The 15,748-nt window shown below is 45.1% G+C and overlaps 1 protein-coding gene across 6 annotated transcripts in view; it reads right to left on the bottom strand.

Annotated features, from left to right (window-relative positions):
- Window positions 1-15,748, bottom strand: part of si:dkey-183c6.8 (protein O-GlcNAcase) — a 117,907-nt gene that overhangs the window by 36,221 nt on the left and 65,938 nt on the right. For all 6 annotated transcript variants that reach the window (XM_068028692.1, XM_068028691.1, XM_068028695.1 and 3 more), the window contains 5 exons: window positions 12,153-12,324; window positions 11,051-11,149; window positions 9,079-9,360; window positions 8,462-8,566; window positions 4,118-4,767 (listed from right to left, as the gene is read on the bottom strand). In XM_068028692.1, coding sequence (XP_067884793.1) covers window positions 4,118-4,767; window positions 8,462-8,566; window positions 9,079-9,360; window positions 11,051-11,149; window positions 12,153-12,324 — 1,308 coding nt within the window. The remainder of the gene's footprint in view (window positions 1-4,117; window positions 4,768-8,461; window positions 8,567-9,078; window positions 9,361-11,050; window positions 11,150-12,152; window positions 12,325-15,748) is intronic.

The following is a 15,748-nucleotide window of genomic DNA, read 5'->3' as shown; positions in this document are numbered from 1 at the left end:
CAGGTATTAGTTATTTCTTTGTTTATTGCCCGCCCCAATGTGATGTTATTATTTGGTGGCCTATAGACTACGCATATCAATGACTTTTTCTTCTTAGAGTTTCTAATTTCCACCCAAAATGGATTCAACCTCATTCTCCATAGAACCTATATCATCTCTCATGATGTCGTCCTTGAATATCAGAGCTACACCACCTCCCTTACCTTCCTGTCTGTCCTTCCGAATAGTCTGGTACCCCTAGATATTTAACTCCCAGTTGTGACCAACCTGTAACCATGTCTCCGTAATGGCTACCAAATCATATTCATTCGCGATGATTTGTGCCGTTAACTCATCAACCTTGTTACGAATGCTACGAGCATTCAGGTAAAGTGCCTTTATGCTAGCTTTCTTACCCTCATGATTTCCAACATCTCTAATAATAACTCCTGAGTTATCCTTCCTTTCTGCTTCAAAGAAGTTCTTTGCAAAGATGAGTGGCAGGTCAGATGATTGGTCACAATATAAAGAACGGCAAAGAATGACTAAAAGGTTAATCAGGAGAAATAAATTAGAGTACGAGAAGAAGCAAGCTAGAAATGGAAAAATAGATAGCAAGAGTTTCTACAGGTATTTAAAAAGGAAAAGAGTAAGTAAAATGAGAGTGGTCCTCTAGAGAGTGAGAATGGGGAGTTAATAGTAGATAAAAAGGAAATGGTGGATGAAATGAACAAATATTTTGCTTCTGTCTTCACTATAAAGATACAAAAAACATTCCAGTAATAGCTGTAAATCAGGAGGTGGAAGGAAGAGAGGAACTTGGTGAAATTATAATAACTAGGGATGCAGTACTGAGCAAACTGATGGAGCTGGGGGCTGACAAGTCCCTGGGTCCTGATGGGCTTCATCCTAGGGTCTTAAAAGAGGTGGCTAATGAGGTAGTAGATGTGTTGGTGTTAATTTTTCAAAATTCGCTAGATTCTGGAAAGGTTCCATCAGACTGGAAAATAGCAAAGAAGGTGGGGGGGAGGCAGAAAACAGGTAACTATAGGCCAGTTAGTTTGACGTCTGTCATGGGGAAGATGTTAGAATCGATCATTAAGGAGGCTATAGCTGGGCACTTAGAAAAACTCAAGGTAATCAGGAATAGTCAACATGGCTTTGTAAAAGGGAAATCATGTTCCACCAATTTATTGGAGTTCTTTGAAGGAGTAACATGTGCTGTGGATAAAGGGGAGCCCGTTGATGTACTGTACTTGGATTATCAGAAGGCATTTAACGAGGTGCTACATAAAAGGTTATTGCGCAAAGTAGGAACTCATGGCGTAGCGGGTAACATATTAGCATGGATAGAAGATTGGCTGGCTGGCAGAAAACAGAGAGTATGCATAAATGAAAGCAAAATACTGCGAATGCTGGAAATGGGAAATAAAAACAAGAAACGCTGGAAATACTCAGCGGGTCTGGCAGCATCTGTGGAGAGAGAAGCAGAGTTAACATTTCAGGTCAGTGACCCTTCATCAGAACTGGCAAATATAAGAAACGTAATAGATTTTAAACAAGTAAAGCGGGGGTGGGGAAAGAGATAACAAAAGAGAAGGTGTTGATAGGACAAGGTCACAGAGAATAACTGACCCGAAGGTCTTGGAGCAAAGGCAAACAATATGCTAATGGTGTGCTGAAAGACAAAGCATTAGTACAGATAGGGTGTTAGTGGACTGAAAACTGAACAGCCACAAGCACAAACATAAAAAAAACCAGTGGGTAGGCACAGTAGAAATAAACTGAACAAACTAAAATAAAATAAACACAAAAAAGAAAAAATAACTAAAAATAAAAGTAAAATGTGGGGGCATAAATGGGTCCTTTTCTGATCGGCAGGATGTGACGAGTGGAGTCCCACAGGGGTCAGTGCTGGCGCCTCAACTTTTTACAATTTATATCAATGACTTAGATGAGGGGAGCTATGGAATGGTAGCTTAATTTGCAGATGACACAAAAATAGATCGGAAAGTATGTTGTGAAGAGGACATAAGGAGCTTGCAGACCGATATAGATAGATTAGATTAGATTAGAGATACAGCACTGAAACAGGCCCTTCGGCCCACCGAGTCTGTGCCGACCATTAACCACCCATTTATACTAATCCCATATTCCTACCAAACATCCCCACCTGTTCCTATATTTCCCTACCACCTACCTATACTAGTGACAATTTATAATGGTCAATTTACCTATCAATCTGCAAGTCTTTTGGCTTGTGGGAGGAAACCGGAGCACCCGGAGGAAACCCACGCAGACACAGGGAGAACTTGCAAACTCCACACAGGCAGTACCCGGAATTGAACCCGGGTCCCTGGAGCTGTGAGGCTGCGGTGCTAACCACTGCGCCACTATGCGTTGATAGGTTGAGAGAGTGGGCAAAAATCTGGCAGATGGAGTATAATGTGGGAAAATGTGAAGTTGTTCACTTTGGCAGGAAGAATAAAAAAGCAGAGTATTACTTAAACAGAGAACGACTGCAGAATTCCGACGTACAGAGGGATCCAGCTGTTCTAGTGCATGAGTCACAAAAGGTCAGCTTGCAGGTAATAAACAACAAGTAATAAAGAACCCTAATGGAATGCTATCCTTTATTATGAGAGGAATTGAAAATAAAAGTAAGGATGTTATGCTTCAGTTAAACAGGGCATTGGTGAGACCACATCTCGAATAGTGTGTGCAGTTTTGATTCCCTTATTTAAGGAAGGATGTGAAGGTGTTGGGGGAGGATCAGAGGAGGTTTACTAGATTGATACCTGGAATGAGTGGGTTGTCTTATTAGGAATGGTTGGACAGACTGGGCTTGTTTTCACTGGAGTTTAGAAGAGTGAGGGGAGACTTGGTTGAAGTTTATAAGATCCTGAACAGTCTTGACAGGGTGAATGTTGAAAGGATGTTTCCTCTTGTGCGTGAGTCCAGAACTAGTGGGCACTGTTTTAAATTTTAAGACACCCTTTTAGGACAGCGATGAGGAGAAATTTATTCTCTCAGGGTTGTGCGACTTTGGAACTCTCTGCCTGAGAAGGTGGTGGAGGCGGGGTCATCGAATATTTTTAAAGTGAGGGTAGATAAATTCTTGCTACTTAAGGGAATCAAGGGTTATCGGGGGTAAATGGAAGTGTGGAATTCGAGACACAAACAGATCAGCCATGATCTGATTAAATGGCGGAGCAGGATAGCGGGGCCGAATGGCCTACTTCTGCTCCTAATTCGTATGTTCGTACCCCACCCCCAATCTCTCCAGCCACCCTCACCACCCACCCCCCCACTCCCCCGCTGACCCACAATCGCCCCCTCCCTCCGCTCCACTCTGATCCACACCTGTGGCCTGGCTTGGTGCCCCAGGCCTTCCCAATTGACAGCTGGTCAGCCTCTTAATCTGGCCGGCTGCTGCTCGGGACACAAAGTCCAAACTTTTAAATGGAATTTAAAGGCAGGACCTCCTGGCAAACCATACTTCCGGATTTCCTGGCCGCTGTACATCCCTACCCATCCCTTAAATATCAGGGATACTCTGTCCAATTCTGGGCACCACACTTTAAGAAGGATGTCAAGGCCTTGGAGAGGGTGTGGAGGAGATTTACTAGAATGGTCCCAGGGATGAGGGATTTCAGTTATGTGGAGAGACTGGAGAAGCTGGGATTGTTCTGCTAAAAGCAGAGAAGGTTAAGGGGTGATTTAAGAGAGGTGTTCAAAATTATGAAGGGTTTTGATAGATAAAATAAGGAAAAACTGTCTCCAACAGCAGAAGGTTCAGTAACCAAAGGAGACAGAGTTCAGATAATTGCCAGCAGAGAGATGAGGAGCAATTATTTTGTGCGGCGAGTTGTTACGATCTGGAATGTACTGCCGGAAAGGGCGGTAGAAGCAGATTCAATAGTAACATTCAAAAGGGAATTGGATAAATATTTAAAATGGATAAAAATTTGCAGGGCTATGGGGAAAGGGCAGGGGGAGTGGGACTAATTGGAGAGCTCTTTCAAAGAGCCAGCACAGGCACGATGGGTCGAATGGTCTCCCTCTGAGCTGTAAGATTCTATCTGCTCACTTTAATTCTACCCTCCACTACTGTCTCACACCATTTTCTCCAGCTTACCTTCTTCAACTCCATCTTAGTGTTTGCACTCACAAAGTCACTGTTGGCTTTGAGCCAGTGAAACTCCTGGAGGAGGCTGGCAGTCCCCTCCCCATGCTCGTAGGGCAGGTGAAACAGGTCCACCATTAACCGCAAGTCGGCCAGCGTCAAGGCACCCGCGAGGAACGGCGTCCTTCCCAGGGCAGAAACACGACCCCCACCTTCATCCTGCTCCGGCCTGCCCTCAGCCCCTGCCTGCTCCGCCACTCCGAGACCCTCACTGCCTTCAGGTGGCCCACTCAGAGGCTTTGGGCAGTCAAGGCAACCAGTTCCCGCTGATCCCGCTCCCTGTTTCTCAGGGGCTGGCGGAGGGCCATCGTTCCCGGAATCCCTTGGCCTGGAACGCTCAGTATTCTCGCTCTCTGCCTCCTGGCCGAACTCAGTCACTGATCGATGGCCAACGCTTGTTTCCGGACCCTCACCAAACGATGGAGAGATATCCCGGGCCTTGCCCAGCTCTGCCTCTTTCAATGGGCTGCACTGAAGCAGCGGGTCAGTAATGCATGTACCTGACTTCCTAGTCCTCGGCTCAACGTTCCCATTCTGGGTAAGTGCGTTGGAAGGTTTTCTCCCGAGTTGTCCGTCCATTTCTTCCTTAAGCAGCTGTCTACCTGAAGGAAAATCAATTCAAGGAAGTTAATCCCACCCTCCCTCAGATTGCAATCCGAGCATCACTCTGGCTCGCTCCTCTTTCCTACCTCAGTTCCACGATCATGGAATAGTTTTTTTTGGCTCCTACTGTTCGGGTTAGGGTTAATCCTAACCCAGCTGTCAGCCATGACTTACTGGGTAGCACTCTCACCTTCTGACTCAGAAGGTTTCAGGTTCAAGTCCTGCTTCAGGGATTTGAGCACATAGTCCAGTTTGACATTCCCTGTGCAGCACTGGGGGAAAGCTGCACTGTTGGAGGTGCCATCTTTCAGATGAGATGTCTTCCCTTACAGGTGGATGGAAACTGCTCCTTCAACCAACATCCTTGTCACCCCTGTCATTCATTTATTTGCTGTTTGAGACAACTTACTGTTCAGAAATTGGTTGTCTCATTTGCCTACAGAATAACAATGATGTAAGAACATAGGAAATAGGAATAGAAGGGACTGATTGGTTAGTTCCATCATGGAACCGGCATGGACTTGATGGCTGAACGGCCTCCTTCTGTGCAGTAAATGACTCTGACTCAATGATTGTGCCATCCGCCCCCTCAAGCCTACTCCTGCAATTAATTGGCCAAGACGTGCTTTGGAATGTCCAACTCTCACAAACCATCCCAACTTGGATCACCATTCCTTCATCATCGCTGGGTCAAAACCCTGGAACTCACTACCTACAGCATGGTGGGAGTAACCTCTGGACACGGACAGCAGCGGTTCAGGAAGGCAGCTTATCACCACCTTCTCAAGGGGTAACTGGAGGATGGGCAATAAATGTTGGCCTAGCCAGCGAGACACACACAAAACATCGGAACTGGAGGAGGCCATTTAAACCCTTGAGTCTCTTCCGCCATCCAATGAGACCATGGCTGACCTGTGACCTAACTCATTTTATCCAACTTTGCCCCATAATCCCTTAATACCTTTGGCTAACAAAAATCCATAAATTTCAGTTTGAAAATTAACAATTATCTAGCATCATTTGCCATTTGCAGAGGAGAATTCCAAACTTAGAATCCCAGAATGGTTACAGCCATTCGGCCCATCGTGTCAGTGCCGACTCTCTGCAAGAGCAACTCACCAAGTCCCACTGCCCTACCCTTTCCCTGTAGCCCTGCCAACCTTTCTCTCTTCAGCTGTTTACCCAATTCCATTTTGAAAGCCACAATTGAAGCTGCCTCCACCACTCTCTCAGGCAGTGCGTTCCAGATCCTAACCACTCGCTGCGTAAAAAGGTTTTCCCTCATGTCACCTTTGCTTCTTTTGCCAATTACCCTAAATCAGTGTCGTCTGGTTCTGAATCCTTCAGCCAATGGGAACAGTCCCCCTCATGATTTTGAACACGTCTATCAAATCTCCTCTTGATCTTCTCCAAAGAGAACAACCCCAGCTTCTCCAATCTATCCACATAACTGAAGTCCCTCATCCCAAGAACCATTCTCAGAAATCTTTTCTACGACCTGTCTGAAACCTTCACATCCTTCCGAAAGTACAGTGCCCAGAACTGGTCACAATACTCCAGCTGAGGCCGAACGAGTGTTTTATAAAGGTTCATCATAACTTCCTTGTTTTTGTTCTCTATTTATCCTGTATGCCACTTTCTCAACCTGTCCTGCCACCTTCAACAATTTGTTCACATATATCCCTAGGCCTCTTTGTTTCGGCACTCCCTTTAAAATTGTACCCTTTATTTTACATTGCCTCACCTCATTCTTCCTACCAAAATGAATCACTTCACTGCATTAAAGTTCATCTGCCTCGTGTCTGCACATATCAGCCTGCCTATGTTCTCTTGAAGTCTATCACTATTCTCCTTGCAGTTCAAAATATTTACAAGTTTTGTGTCATCTGCAAAGTTTGAAATTGTGCCTTTTACATCCAAGTCTAGGCCATTAATATATATCAAGAAAAGCAGTGCTCCTAATAGTGACCTCTGGGGAACCCCACTATATTCTGTCCTCCAGTCCAAAAAACAACCCTGCGCTACTACTCTGTTTCCTGACACTCAGTCAATTTTGTATCCATGCTGCCACTTTCTCATTTATTGGGCTTCAATTTTGCTGACAAGCCTATTATGCAGCACTTTATTAAGTGCCTTTTGGAAGTCCATGTACACCACATCAACCGCACAACTCTCATCAGTCCTCTGTGTTCTGCTGCTGCTGCTTGTAGCTACTCCTACCAGGAGATCTGCTGACATGGTCTGTTACCTCATGAAAAAACTCAACCAAGTTAGTTAAACATGACTTGCCTTTAAAAACATCTGTGCTGCTTTTCCTTCATTAAGCCACACTTGTCTAAGTGATTACGAATTTTGGCCCAGATTATTGTTTGTAAAAGCTTTCCACCACCGAGGTTAAACTGACTGGCTACTAGTTTCTGGGCTTGTCCTTACACCATTTTTTGAACAAGGGTGTAACATTTGCAATTCTCCAGTCCTTTGGCACCACCCCCGAGGCTAAGGAATATTGGAGAATTATGGCCAGTGCCCCTGCAATTTCCACCCTTACTTCCCTCAGCATCTTCAGAGGCATCTGATCCAGTCCTGGTGACTATTCAGCTTTAAGTACAGCCAGCTTTCTAATACCTCCCCTTTATCTATCGTCACCCCATCCAGTGTCTCAATCACCTCCTGTTTCACCATGACTTTGGTGGCATCTTCTTCCATGGTAAAGACAGATGCAAAGTACTTATTTAGTACCTCAGTCATGCCATCTGTCTCCATGGGTAAATCCCCTTTTAGCTCCCTCGAAGACCTTTAGATTTCCTTTTATGTTAGCCACGAGTCTCTTCTCATACTCTTTTTTTGCCTCTCATTTCCCTTTTCACTGCCCGTCTGAACTTTTTCTATTCAGCCTGGTTCTTACTTGTATTATCAACCTGACATCTGTCATGCACACCCTTTTTCTGCTTCATCTTACTCTCCATCTGTTTCATCGTCCAGGGAGTTCTGCTTTGCTTGCCCTACCTTTCCCCGTCGTGGGAATGTACCTTGACTGTACATGTACCATCTCTTTAATGGCAGTCTATTGTTGCATTACAGTTTTGCTTGCCAATCTCTGATTCCAATTTAACTGGGACAAACCCGTTCTTACTCCACTGAAATTGGCCCTCTTCCAATTAAGTATTTTTACTCTAAGTTGCTCCTTGTCCTTTGTCAAGGCTAACTTAAACATGATGATACCTTATGAAAACATTATATAACCCTTTGTGTGTAGAAGCGTTTCCTAATTTTACTCCTGAAAGGTGAGCTTCTAATTTTTAGTCTATGCTCTCTCGTCCTAGACTCCCCAACTAGCAGAAATAGTTTGTCTCTATCTACCCTACCAGGTCCCCAGAATATTTTGGAAACTTTGATCAAATCACCCCTTAACCTTCTAAATTCCAGGGAATACAACCCTAACTTGTTTAATCTCTTCTTGTAATTTAATCCTTGGAGTCCAGGTATCATTCTGGTAAATTGACACTGCACTCCCTCCAAGGCCAATATATCCTTCCTAAGGTGTAGTGCCCAGACTCCAGCTGTGGTCTAACCAGGGGGTTTGTATAGCTGAAGCATGACTTTTACCCAACATTTTCAAGAATGCATGAAAAAAATATATAAATGCAAGTTCCTGCTCTACTAAAAGAAAAATTATAAAATACACACACTCACTTGGATATAGAGGTCTGTTCACTTCCTTCACCCAGTCAGTGAGTGCCAAGTTCAAGGCTTCACTGGGGCAGTAAGCCTGGCATGACTCCGTGCCCTTCTCACGACCTGGAATGGGATCAACAGTAAATTTCTCTGTTAGAGGATCTCACCCTTTACATCCACAGCAAGACCTCCTCCCACTCCCTACTGCCTCATCCTCCCCATTGCCCCATTAAATTAAAATAAACCCCGGGGAATGCAGTTATTTGAAAGTTGAAATTGATCTCAATAATTTGACGCCTTGTGGGGCGCGAAAGGAGTGAAGAAATTTAGGAGGAGGAAGAAGTCAAAACCAAGTGAAAGCAACGGGGTGGGAGAATTTGTCCCACCCCATCCCAATCTATTTCCACTCCACCTACCCTGCCCCACTTCAGTCCCACCCCCATCACCTCAAACCCACCTCAACGCCCCAACATGTACACCCGACCCAGACCCGCCTTCCCCCCCCCAAACCCATTCCACTCCATCTCCCCCAACCCTACTCCCTCAACCAATTCTCACCCCCAGTCACCCCCAGCAAGTGAACTCCACGCCTCTCACAGTTTCTACCACTCAGTTTCAGACACTCTGCAGCTTACCCTCTACGCCCGTCCCTGCCACTCCTAGGCCACACCTGTACCATGTGGCCAGGGTATGGATGGGAATGTAATTGGCCTCCAGCTCACAGTTGGGGTTGAGCAGCATGCCTTGCAGCTTGGACACCAGATTGGAGGGACGGCCTTTATAGGGCCCCAGGAACACCCTTCTCTGGGCGTAGTCATTGGCGTGAAGATTGTCCCATATCAGCGGCTGCCGCTTAATGACATCCTGAACCTCCTCCACCGATTCGGGAGTGATCTCCTTGGAGATAACAGTGGTCCCTAAAATACAAAGATAAACAAAAACATCACTTACTTAGTTTGCTTTAGGATAATTTTTCCCCCTTGCAAATTGCCTCCACCCCTTCCTGTTCAGAAGAACATCAACTCCTCAATAGGCTCAGGTTCCACAGTCAAAGGCTGCCCTTCAGTGGATTTGAAGCCACTCCAGGGATTTGAGTACAAAATCCAGGCAATACAGAGGCGCTGTCAGAGGTGCCGACTTCCGGATGAGCCTGATCTGTCCTCTCAGGTCGATGTGAAAGATCCCATGGCACTATTCTGGAGAGAAGCAGGGGAGTTCGCCCCGTTTTTCTGGACAACCTCTGATCATTATTACATTGCTGTTAGTGGAATCTTGCTGTGCGCAAATTGGCTGCCGCGTTTCCTACATTACAACAGGGACTATACTTCAAAAGTACTTCAGCAGCTGTAAATTCTTTCATGGGATGTGAGCATCACTGGCAAGGCCAGCATTGGTTGCCTATCCCTAATTGCCCTTGAACTGAGTGGCTCGCTAGGCCATTTCAGAGGGCGGTTAAGAGTGAACCACATTGCTGTGGGTCTGGAGTCACACGTAGGCCAGACCAGGTAAGGATGGCAGATTGCCTTCCCTAAAGGGCAGTAGTGAACCAGGTGGATTTTTTTGACAAATAGATGATAGTTTCATGGCTTCCAACAGTTACCATGGTGGGATCTGATCCCATTATCCCGGGCCTCCGGATTACATGCTCAGTGACATTACCACTACGCCACCGTCTTCCCTTTAGGATGTCCTGAGATCTTTTTACCTCAGTCAAGGAGTTGGAGAGTGTTGGAGAATTTGTTCAACAATTGGGCCCAATCTGGATTTTCTCCAACAGAGAGACAAGGGAATGGTAGCCTTGCTATAATGCTACTGGTATTAACAACCCAGTAGATCGCGAGTTCAAATCCCACCATGGCAGGTTTCAGTTGAATTTGATATATCTGGAGATCTGTGGGATGGCACCAGGATATAAAATGGCCATAAAAACTGTCAGCTGAACCCATCACAGGAGTGTCATCAAACAAATACTGACATCAAACCAAAGCTAAAATCTTGGTAACTTTAAGGAGTGTCTTAAAAGGAGGAAAGAGAGGTTTAGAGAGGGAATTCCAGAGCTCGGGTCCTAGGCATATGAAAACATTACAACAGTGACTACACTTCTGAAGTACTTCATTGGCTGTGAAACACATTCAGATATCCTGAGGTCGTGACAGACGCTATATAAATGCAAGTTCCTTCTTTCCTTCAGGGAAGGGAACCTTCCACCCTTGCACAGTCTGCCAAAAGATGCAGGGGGAACGTGAGGAAGAACATGTTTACTCAGCGACTGGTAATGACCTGGAACTCACTGCCCACGAGGGTGGTGGAAGTGGAGACGATCAATTATTTCAAAAGGAAACTGAATGGGCACGTGAAGGAAATAAACTTGCAGGGCTACGAGGATCGAGTGGGGGAGTGGGACTGACTGGATTGCTCCATGCTGGCATGGACTCAATGGGCCGAATGTCCTCCTTCTGTACCGTAAATGACTCTATGATTTTGAAAGCCCGAAGGATGGGTAATAAATGCGCTCTTGCCAAAAGAATTTTTTAAAATGTCATGCAACAAAGCAATTATCCATCAGGCCTGGCTCTGTGTCTAGCAAGTGATATGTCTAATACATACCTGTCCACATGATGCCAATCCCAGGGTGAAGCTCATCTCCTATGACCTTCAGGTAATAAGACTTGCTGAGGCTGGGGCAGCACAGGGAACTGCAGTATTCTGAAACACAACCAGAGACACAGAGAAAGCGGAAGAACTTCACTTAGTTTTTCTGCATTTTTAAGCAGTTACCAAAGGGACAACATCAGATGCTGCCAGGCCACTGTTTTCATTTACAGCGTCAGAAATTGTCATAGAAAAGCAGCGCCTAAAATTCCATTGGAGGCGGGGAAGATTCCCGGCCAGAATTTGAAGGGAGGGATCGAGTTCTGCCAATTTGTATCCTGTTTCTTTGAATTTGTCTCAGCTCATCGGCTGCTGAAACCCTCATTCATGCCTTTTTTACCTCTAGACTTGACTATTCCCGTTCCCCTCTCACCCCTGTGCTCGCTGACCTGCATTGGCTCCCAGTCAAGCAATATCTTGATTTTAAAATTCTCATCCTTGTTTTCAAATCCCTCCCTCTCTCTGTAATCGCCTCCAGCCCCACAGCTCTCCAAGATATCTGCGCTCCTTTAATTCTGGCCTCTTGAGCATCCCTGATTTTAATCGCTCCACCATTGGTGGCCGCGCTTTCAGTTGCCTAGGCCCCAAGCTCTGGAATTCCCTCCCTACACCTCTCTGCCTCTGTTTCCTCCTTTAAGACACTCCTTAAAACCTACCTCTTTGACCAAGTTTTTGGTCATCTGACCTGATATCTCCTTTTGTGGCTCGGTGTCATACTTTTTGTTTTACAATGCTCCTGTGAAACGCCTTAGCATGTTTTATTATGTTAAAGGCGCTATATAAATATAATCTGTTGTTTTTGCTCTTCACCTCAACTACTCCTTGTGGTAGCGAGTTTCACATTCTCACCACTATCCGAACAAACGAGCTTCTCCTGAATTGCCTATTGAATTTATGAATCACTATCTTATATTTAAGAAGTGCATGCACTTTGGGAGCAGCCAGCTTATTTCAAGGTGGGTCTGCAAGACCCACCAGAGACAGGAGCCTCAATGGCCTTCAACCTGGGCTGGATCCATGTTCACATTTCGGAGTGACGAGCTGTATGCTAACATACCAGTAGGACAGAACAAGAAGACAGCAGGCTCTCCCAAGTACCGGTAGATCTCATTGGCTACTGATGTCTGAGCGTGAGCGAATGAGCTGAAGGTTTCTTTGTCGGTAGGGCACATGGCGTGGTCGATGTCATCAAACAGGATGGCGAAGGCCATGCACCCAAGCTCTTTCACCTGCAGGAGGGCAAAGGGTGCCAGAAAGATCAGTGGGAGCAAGTGGTGAGAAACCCACGTTGGTAACGTTTATAGCAACAGCGGTCATAAGTAGCAACTGCAGCAGTAGTAGCAAATAGTAGTTATAGCTACAGTGCAACAACAACTTGCATTTACATAGCACCAGTAATATGATAAAACGTCCCAAGATGCTTCATAGGAGCGAAACAAACATGTTTTGGCACTAAATCGTATTAGGACAGGTGAGCAAAAGCTTGGTTATAAGAGCATAAGAAATAAGAGTTAGAGTAGGCCATTTGGCCCTTTGAGCCTGCTGTGCATTTCAACAAGTTCCCGGCTGATCTACCTCAACTGCACCTTCCCACTCTATCCCCACATCCCTTAATTCCCTTAGTACCCAAACATCCATTGACCTCAGTCTTGAATATACTCAATAACTGAGCATCCACAGCTCCCTGGGCTAGAGAATTCCCAAGATTCGCGACCCTTTGAGTGAAGAAATTTCTCCTCATCTCAGTCCCAAACGGTCAACCCCTTATTCTGAAACTTTGACCCTGCGTTCTGGATTCCCCAGCCAGGAGAAACAGCATCTACCCTGTCAAACCCCTTAAGAATTTTATATGTTTCTGTCATGCTAGGCCCCCACTTGCCAAGAATGAGGCACATTAATTTTGTCATGAGCATTGATTTTTAAATTGTTACTGGAGTGAAGAAAGGACTTGTTAAACAGATCAGCCATGGCTGGAAAAGACATTTGCACATTAACAGACAGTGCTTGGAAGGACAAAGGACCATTCCCTGACACATTCAACCCACAATGGACCTTGATCACCAGGGATTGTGTGTAAGAGCAGCATTCCAGAGACTGCTAAGGTGATACAATCCAAGACGGGTCAGACCAGTTAGTCACATGATTAACCTGGGGTTTTCTGAATTGTACAGTTTGAACTCAGAAAGTCTGTTTGCTCCTGGATAAAGAAGATCTCTCCTGCCTGCTCCCATCTCCTTCTCTCAAGCCTCTGAATCCACTAAGACACATGAACCCCAAGAGAGAAAAGTTTCCTACAGCGAATAACGTTTAAGAAGAATACTAGGCCCCAACGAAAAGCAAGTCTAAAATCAAGGACTCTACAGTGAGCTCGAAGAATCATAACAAAAACTCTTCAGATATTACCTCAAACATTTCCACTTTATTTTTCTTCTGCTCTTTACTGTCTCTATTTGCATGTGTGTATCAAGTATGCATGCTAGCGTGGGCGCGTCATGTATCCATAGGCATTAACTGAATTAGAGTTTAAGTTTAATAAATTTCAACTTTTGTTTCCTTAAATCTGAGAAAGCCTGTTTGTGCTGGTTTCTTTGCCTTATAATTGGAAAGCGGTGAATAAGGATTCACCAAGGGTGAGCTAAAAACAGTGTGTTTAAAAATAAAACTCTGTTATGGTAAGGCCAGGTGACGGCTGAGAGGGAACCCTAGACACCTTTCGCATCTTTTTGTAACAGTTTCAATGAGACCATCGCTCATTCTTCTAAACTCCAGGGAATATAGACCTGGCAGCTGAAGGTACAGTCACCAATGACGGAGTGATAAAAAAATTGGGGATGCTGAAGAGACCAGAATTAATTAATCACCCAGTGCTCACAAATACCACAGGCATGACTGATATTGTGACACATCGCAACCGGTATTCTGTCCCCGAGCCAAACCGTAGTCAACTCTGATGCCCCAAATTTCTAGCACTTTCAGCCTGCGATTTTGAAGCGCTAATCCCATCCCAGGCCCATATATCCTTCCTGAGGTGTCCAGAACTGAACCCAGTATTCCAGATGGGATATGACCAAGGCTCTCTATGACTGAAGCATCACTTCCTCCCCTTTTGTATTCTTAATCTCTCGAGAAAAAACGAGGGTAAATTTCAAATCATGTAAAGCTCTGCTGTCAGTAAACGAACTTGCAGCAAGCTCCGTTTATCCGCCATCTATGTGCTTGCTGAGATAAACTGGCTCTCAGTCCTCCAACATCTCAAATTAAAATTCTCTTCCTCGTGTTTAAATCTCTTTATGGCCTTGCCCCTCCCTATCTCTGTATTCTCCTCCAGCCTCCAACTCTAACCTCTTGTGCATCCCTCCACTCCCTTTGCTCCACGAATGGTGGCTGTGCCTTCAGCCAGCAAGAGCCCCTGCTCTGGAATTCTCTCCCTAGACCCATCCACCTCTCCACCCCCCTCTCTTCCTTTCAGAGTCTCCTTCAAAATCATCTCTTTGACACTCACCCTTCCTGATGTCTCCTTATTTCCTCTCCTCTATACTTGGAGAGGAGTATAGAAAGTGCAGGGGTGAATTAAAAAGGGAAATTAGAAAAGCAAACAGAGGACATGAGAAATTATTGGCAGGTAAAATCAAGGAAAACCTGTAGATGTTTTATCAGTACATTAAGGGCAAGAAGATGACTAAGGAAAGGGTAGGGCCTATCAGAGATGTACAAGGGAACTTACGTGTGGATGCAGAAGAAGTGGGCAGGGTTCTTAAAGAGTTTTTTGTCTCTGTCTTCACAAGGGAGAGGGTTGATATAGATAGAGATGGTAGTTAAAGAGGAAGAGTGTAAAATCTTAGATAAGCATAATGAGAGAGGAAGTACTAGAGGGTCTGACATCCTTGAAAGTGGATAGACCACCAGGGCCGGATGGATTATATCCTAGGTTGTTAAAGGAAGCCAGGGAGGAAATAGCAGATGTGCTGAGGATCATCTTCAAATCCACACTAGATACAGGAGAGGTACCAGAGGATTGGAGTTCTGTGAAAAGGGTGCGAGGGAGAGGCCAAATAATTATAGGCCGGTCAGTCTGACCTCCATGGTGGGTAAATATTTAGAATCAATTCTGAGGGGCAGGATAAACTGCCACTTAGAAAGGCACGGATTAATCAGGGATGGTCAGCATGGAGATGTTAAGGGAAGGTCATGTCTTACTAACTTAATTGAGTTTTTTGAGGAAGTAACAAGAAGGATTGATGAGGGTAGTGCAGTGGATGTGATCTACATGGATTTTAGTAAGGCATTTGACAAGATCCCACATAGCAGACATGTCAGAAAAATGAAAGCCCATGGGATGCAGGGGAATGTGGCAGGTTGGATCCAAAATTGGCTCAGGGCCAGGAAACAAAGTATAGTCGTCGACGGATGTTTTTGTGAATGGAAAGCGGTTTCCAGTGGCGTTCCACAGGGCTCAGTGTTGGGTCCCTTGCTGTTTGTGGTATATATTAATGATTTGGACTTAAATGTGGGAGGCATGACTGGGAAATTCGCAGATGACACAAAAATTGGCCGTGTAGTTGATAGTGAAGAGGATAGCTGTAGATTCCAGAATGGTATCAATGGCTTGGTTGAGTAAACTGAAAAGTGGCAAATGGAATTCAATCCAGAAAA

This window comes from Heterodontus francisci, chromosome 1 (assembly GCF_036365525.1).
Source record: "Heterodontus francisci isolate sHetFra1 chromosome 1, sHetFra1.hap1, whole genome shotgun sequence".
Taxonomy (NCBI): domain Eukaryota; kingdom Metazoa; phylum Chordata; class Chondrichthyes; order Heterodontiformes; family Heterodontidae; genus Heterodontus; species Heterodontus francisci.
The sequence above is the reverse complement of the archived record's forward strand: the minus strand, read 5'-3'. Positions and strand labels throughout refer to the sequence as shown.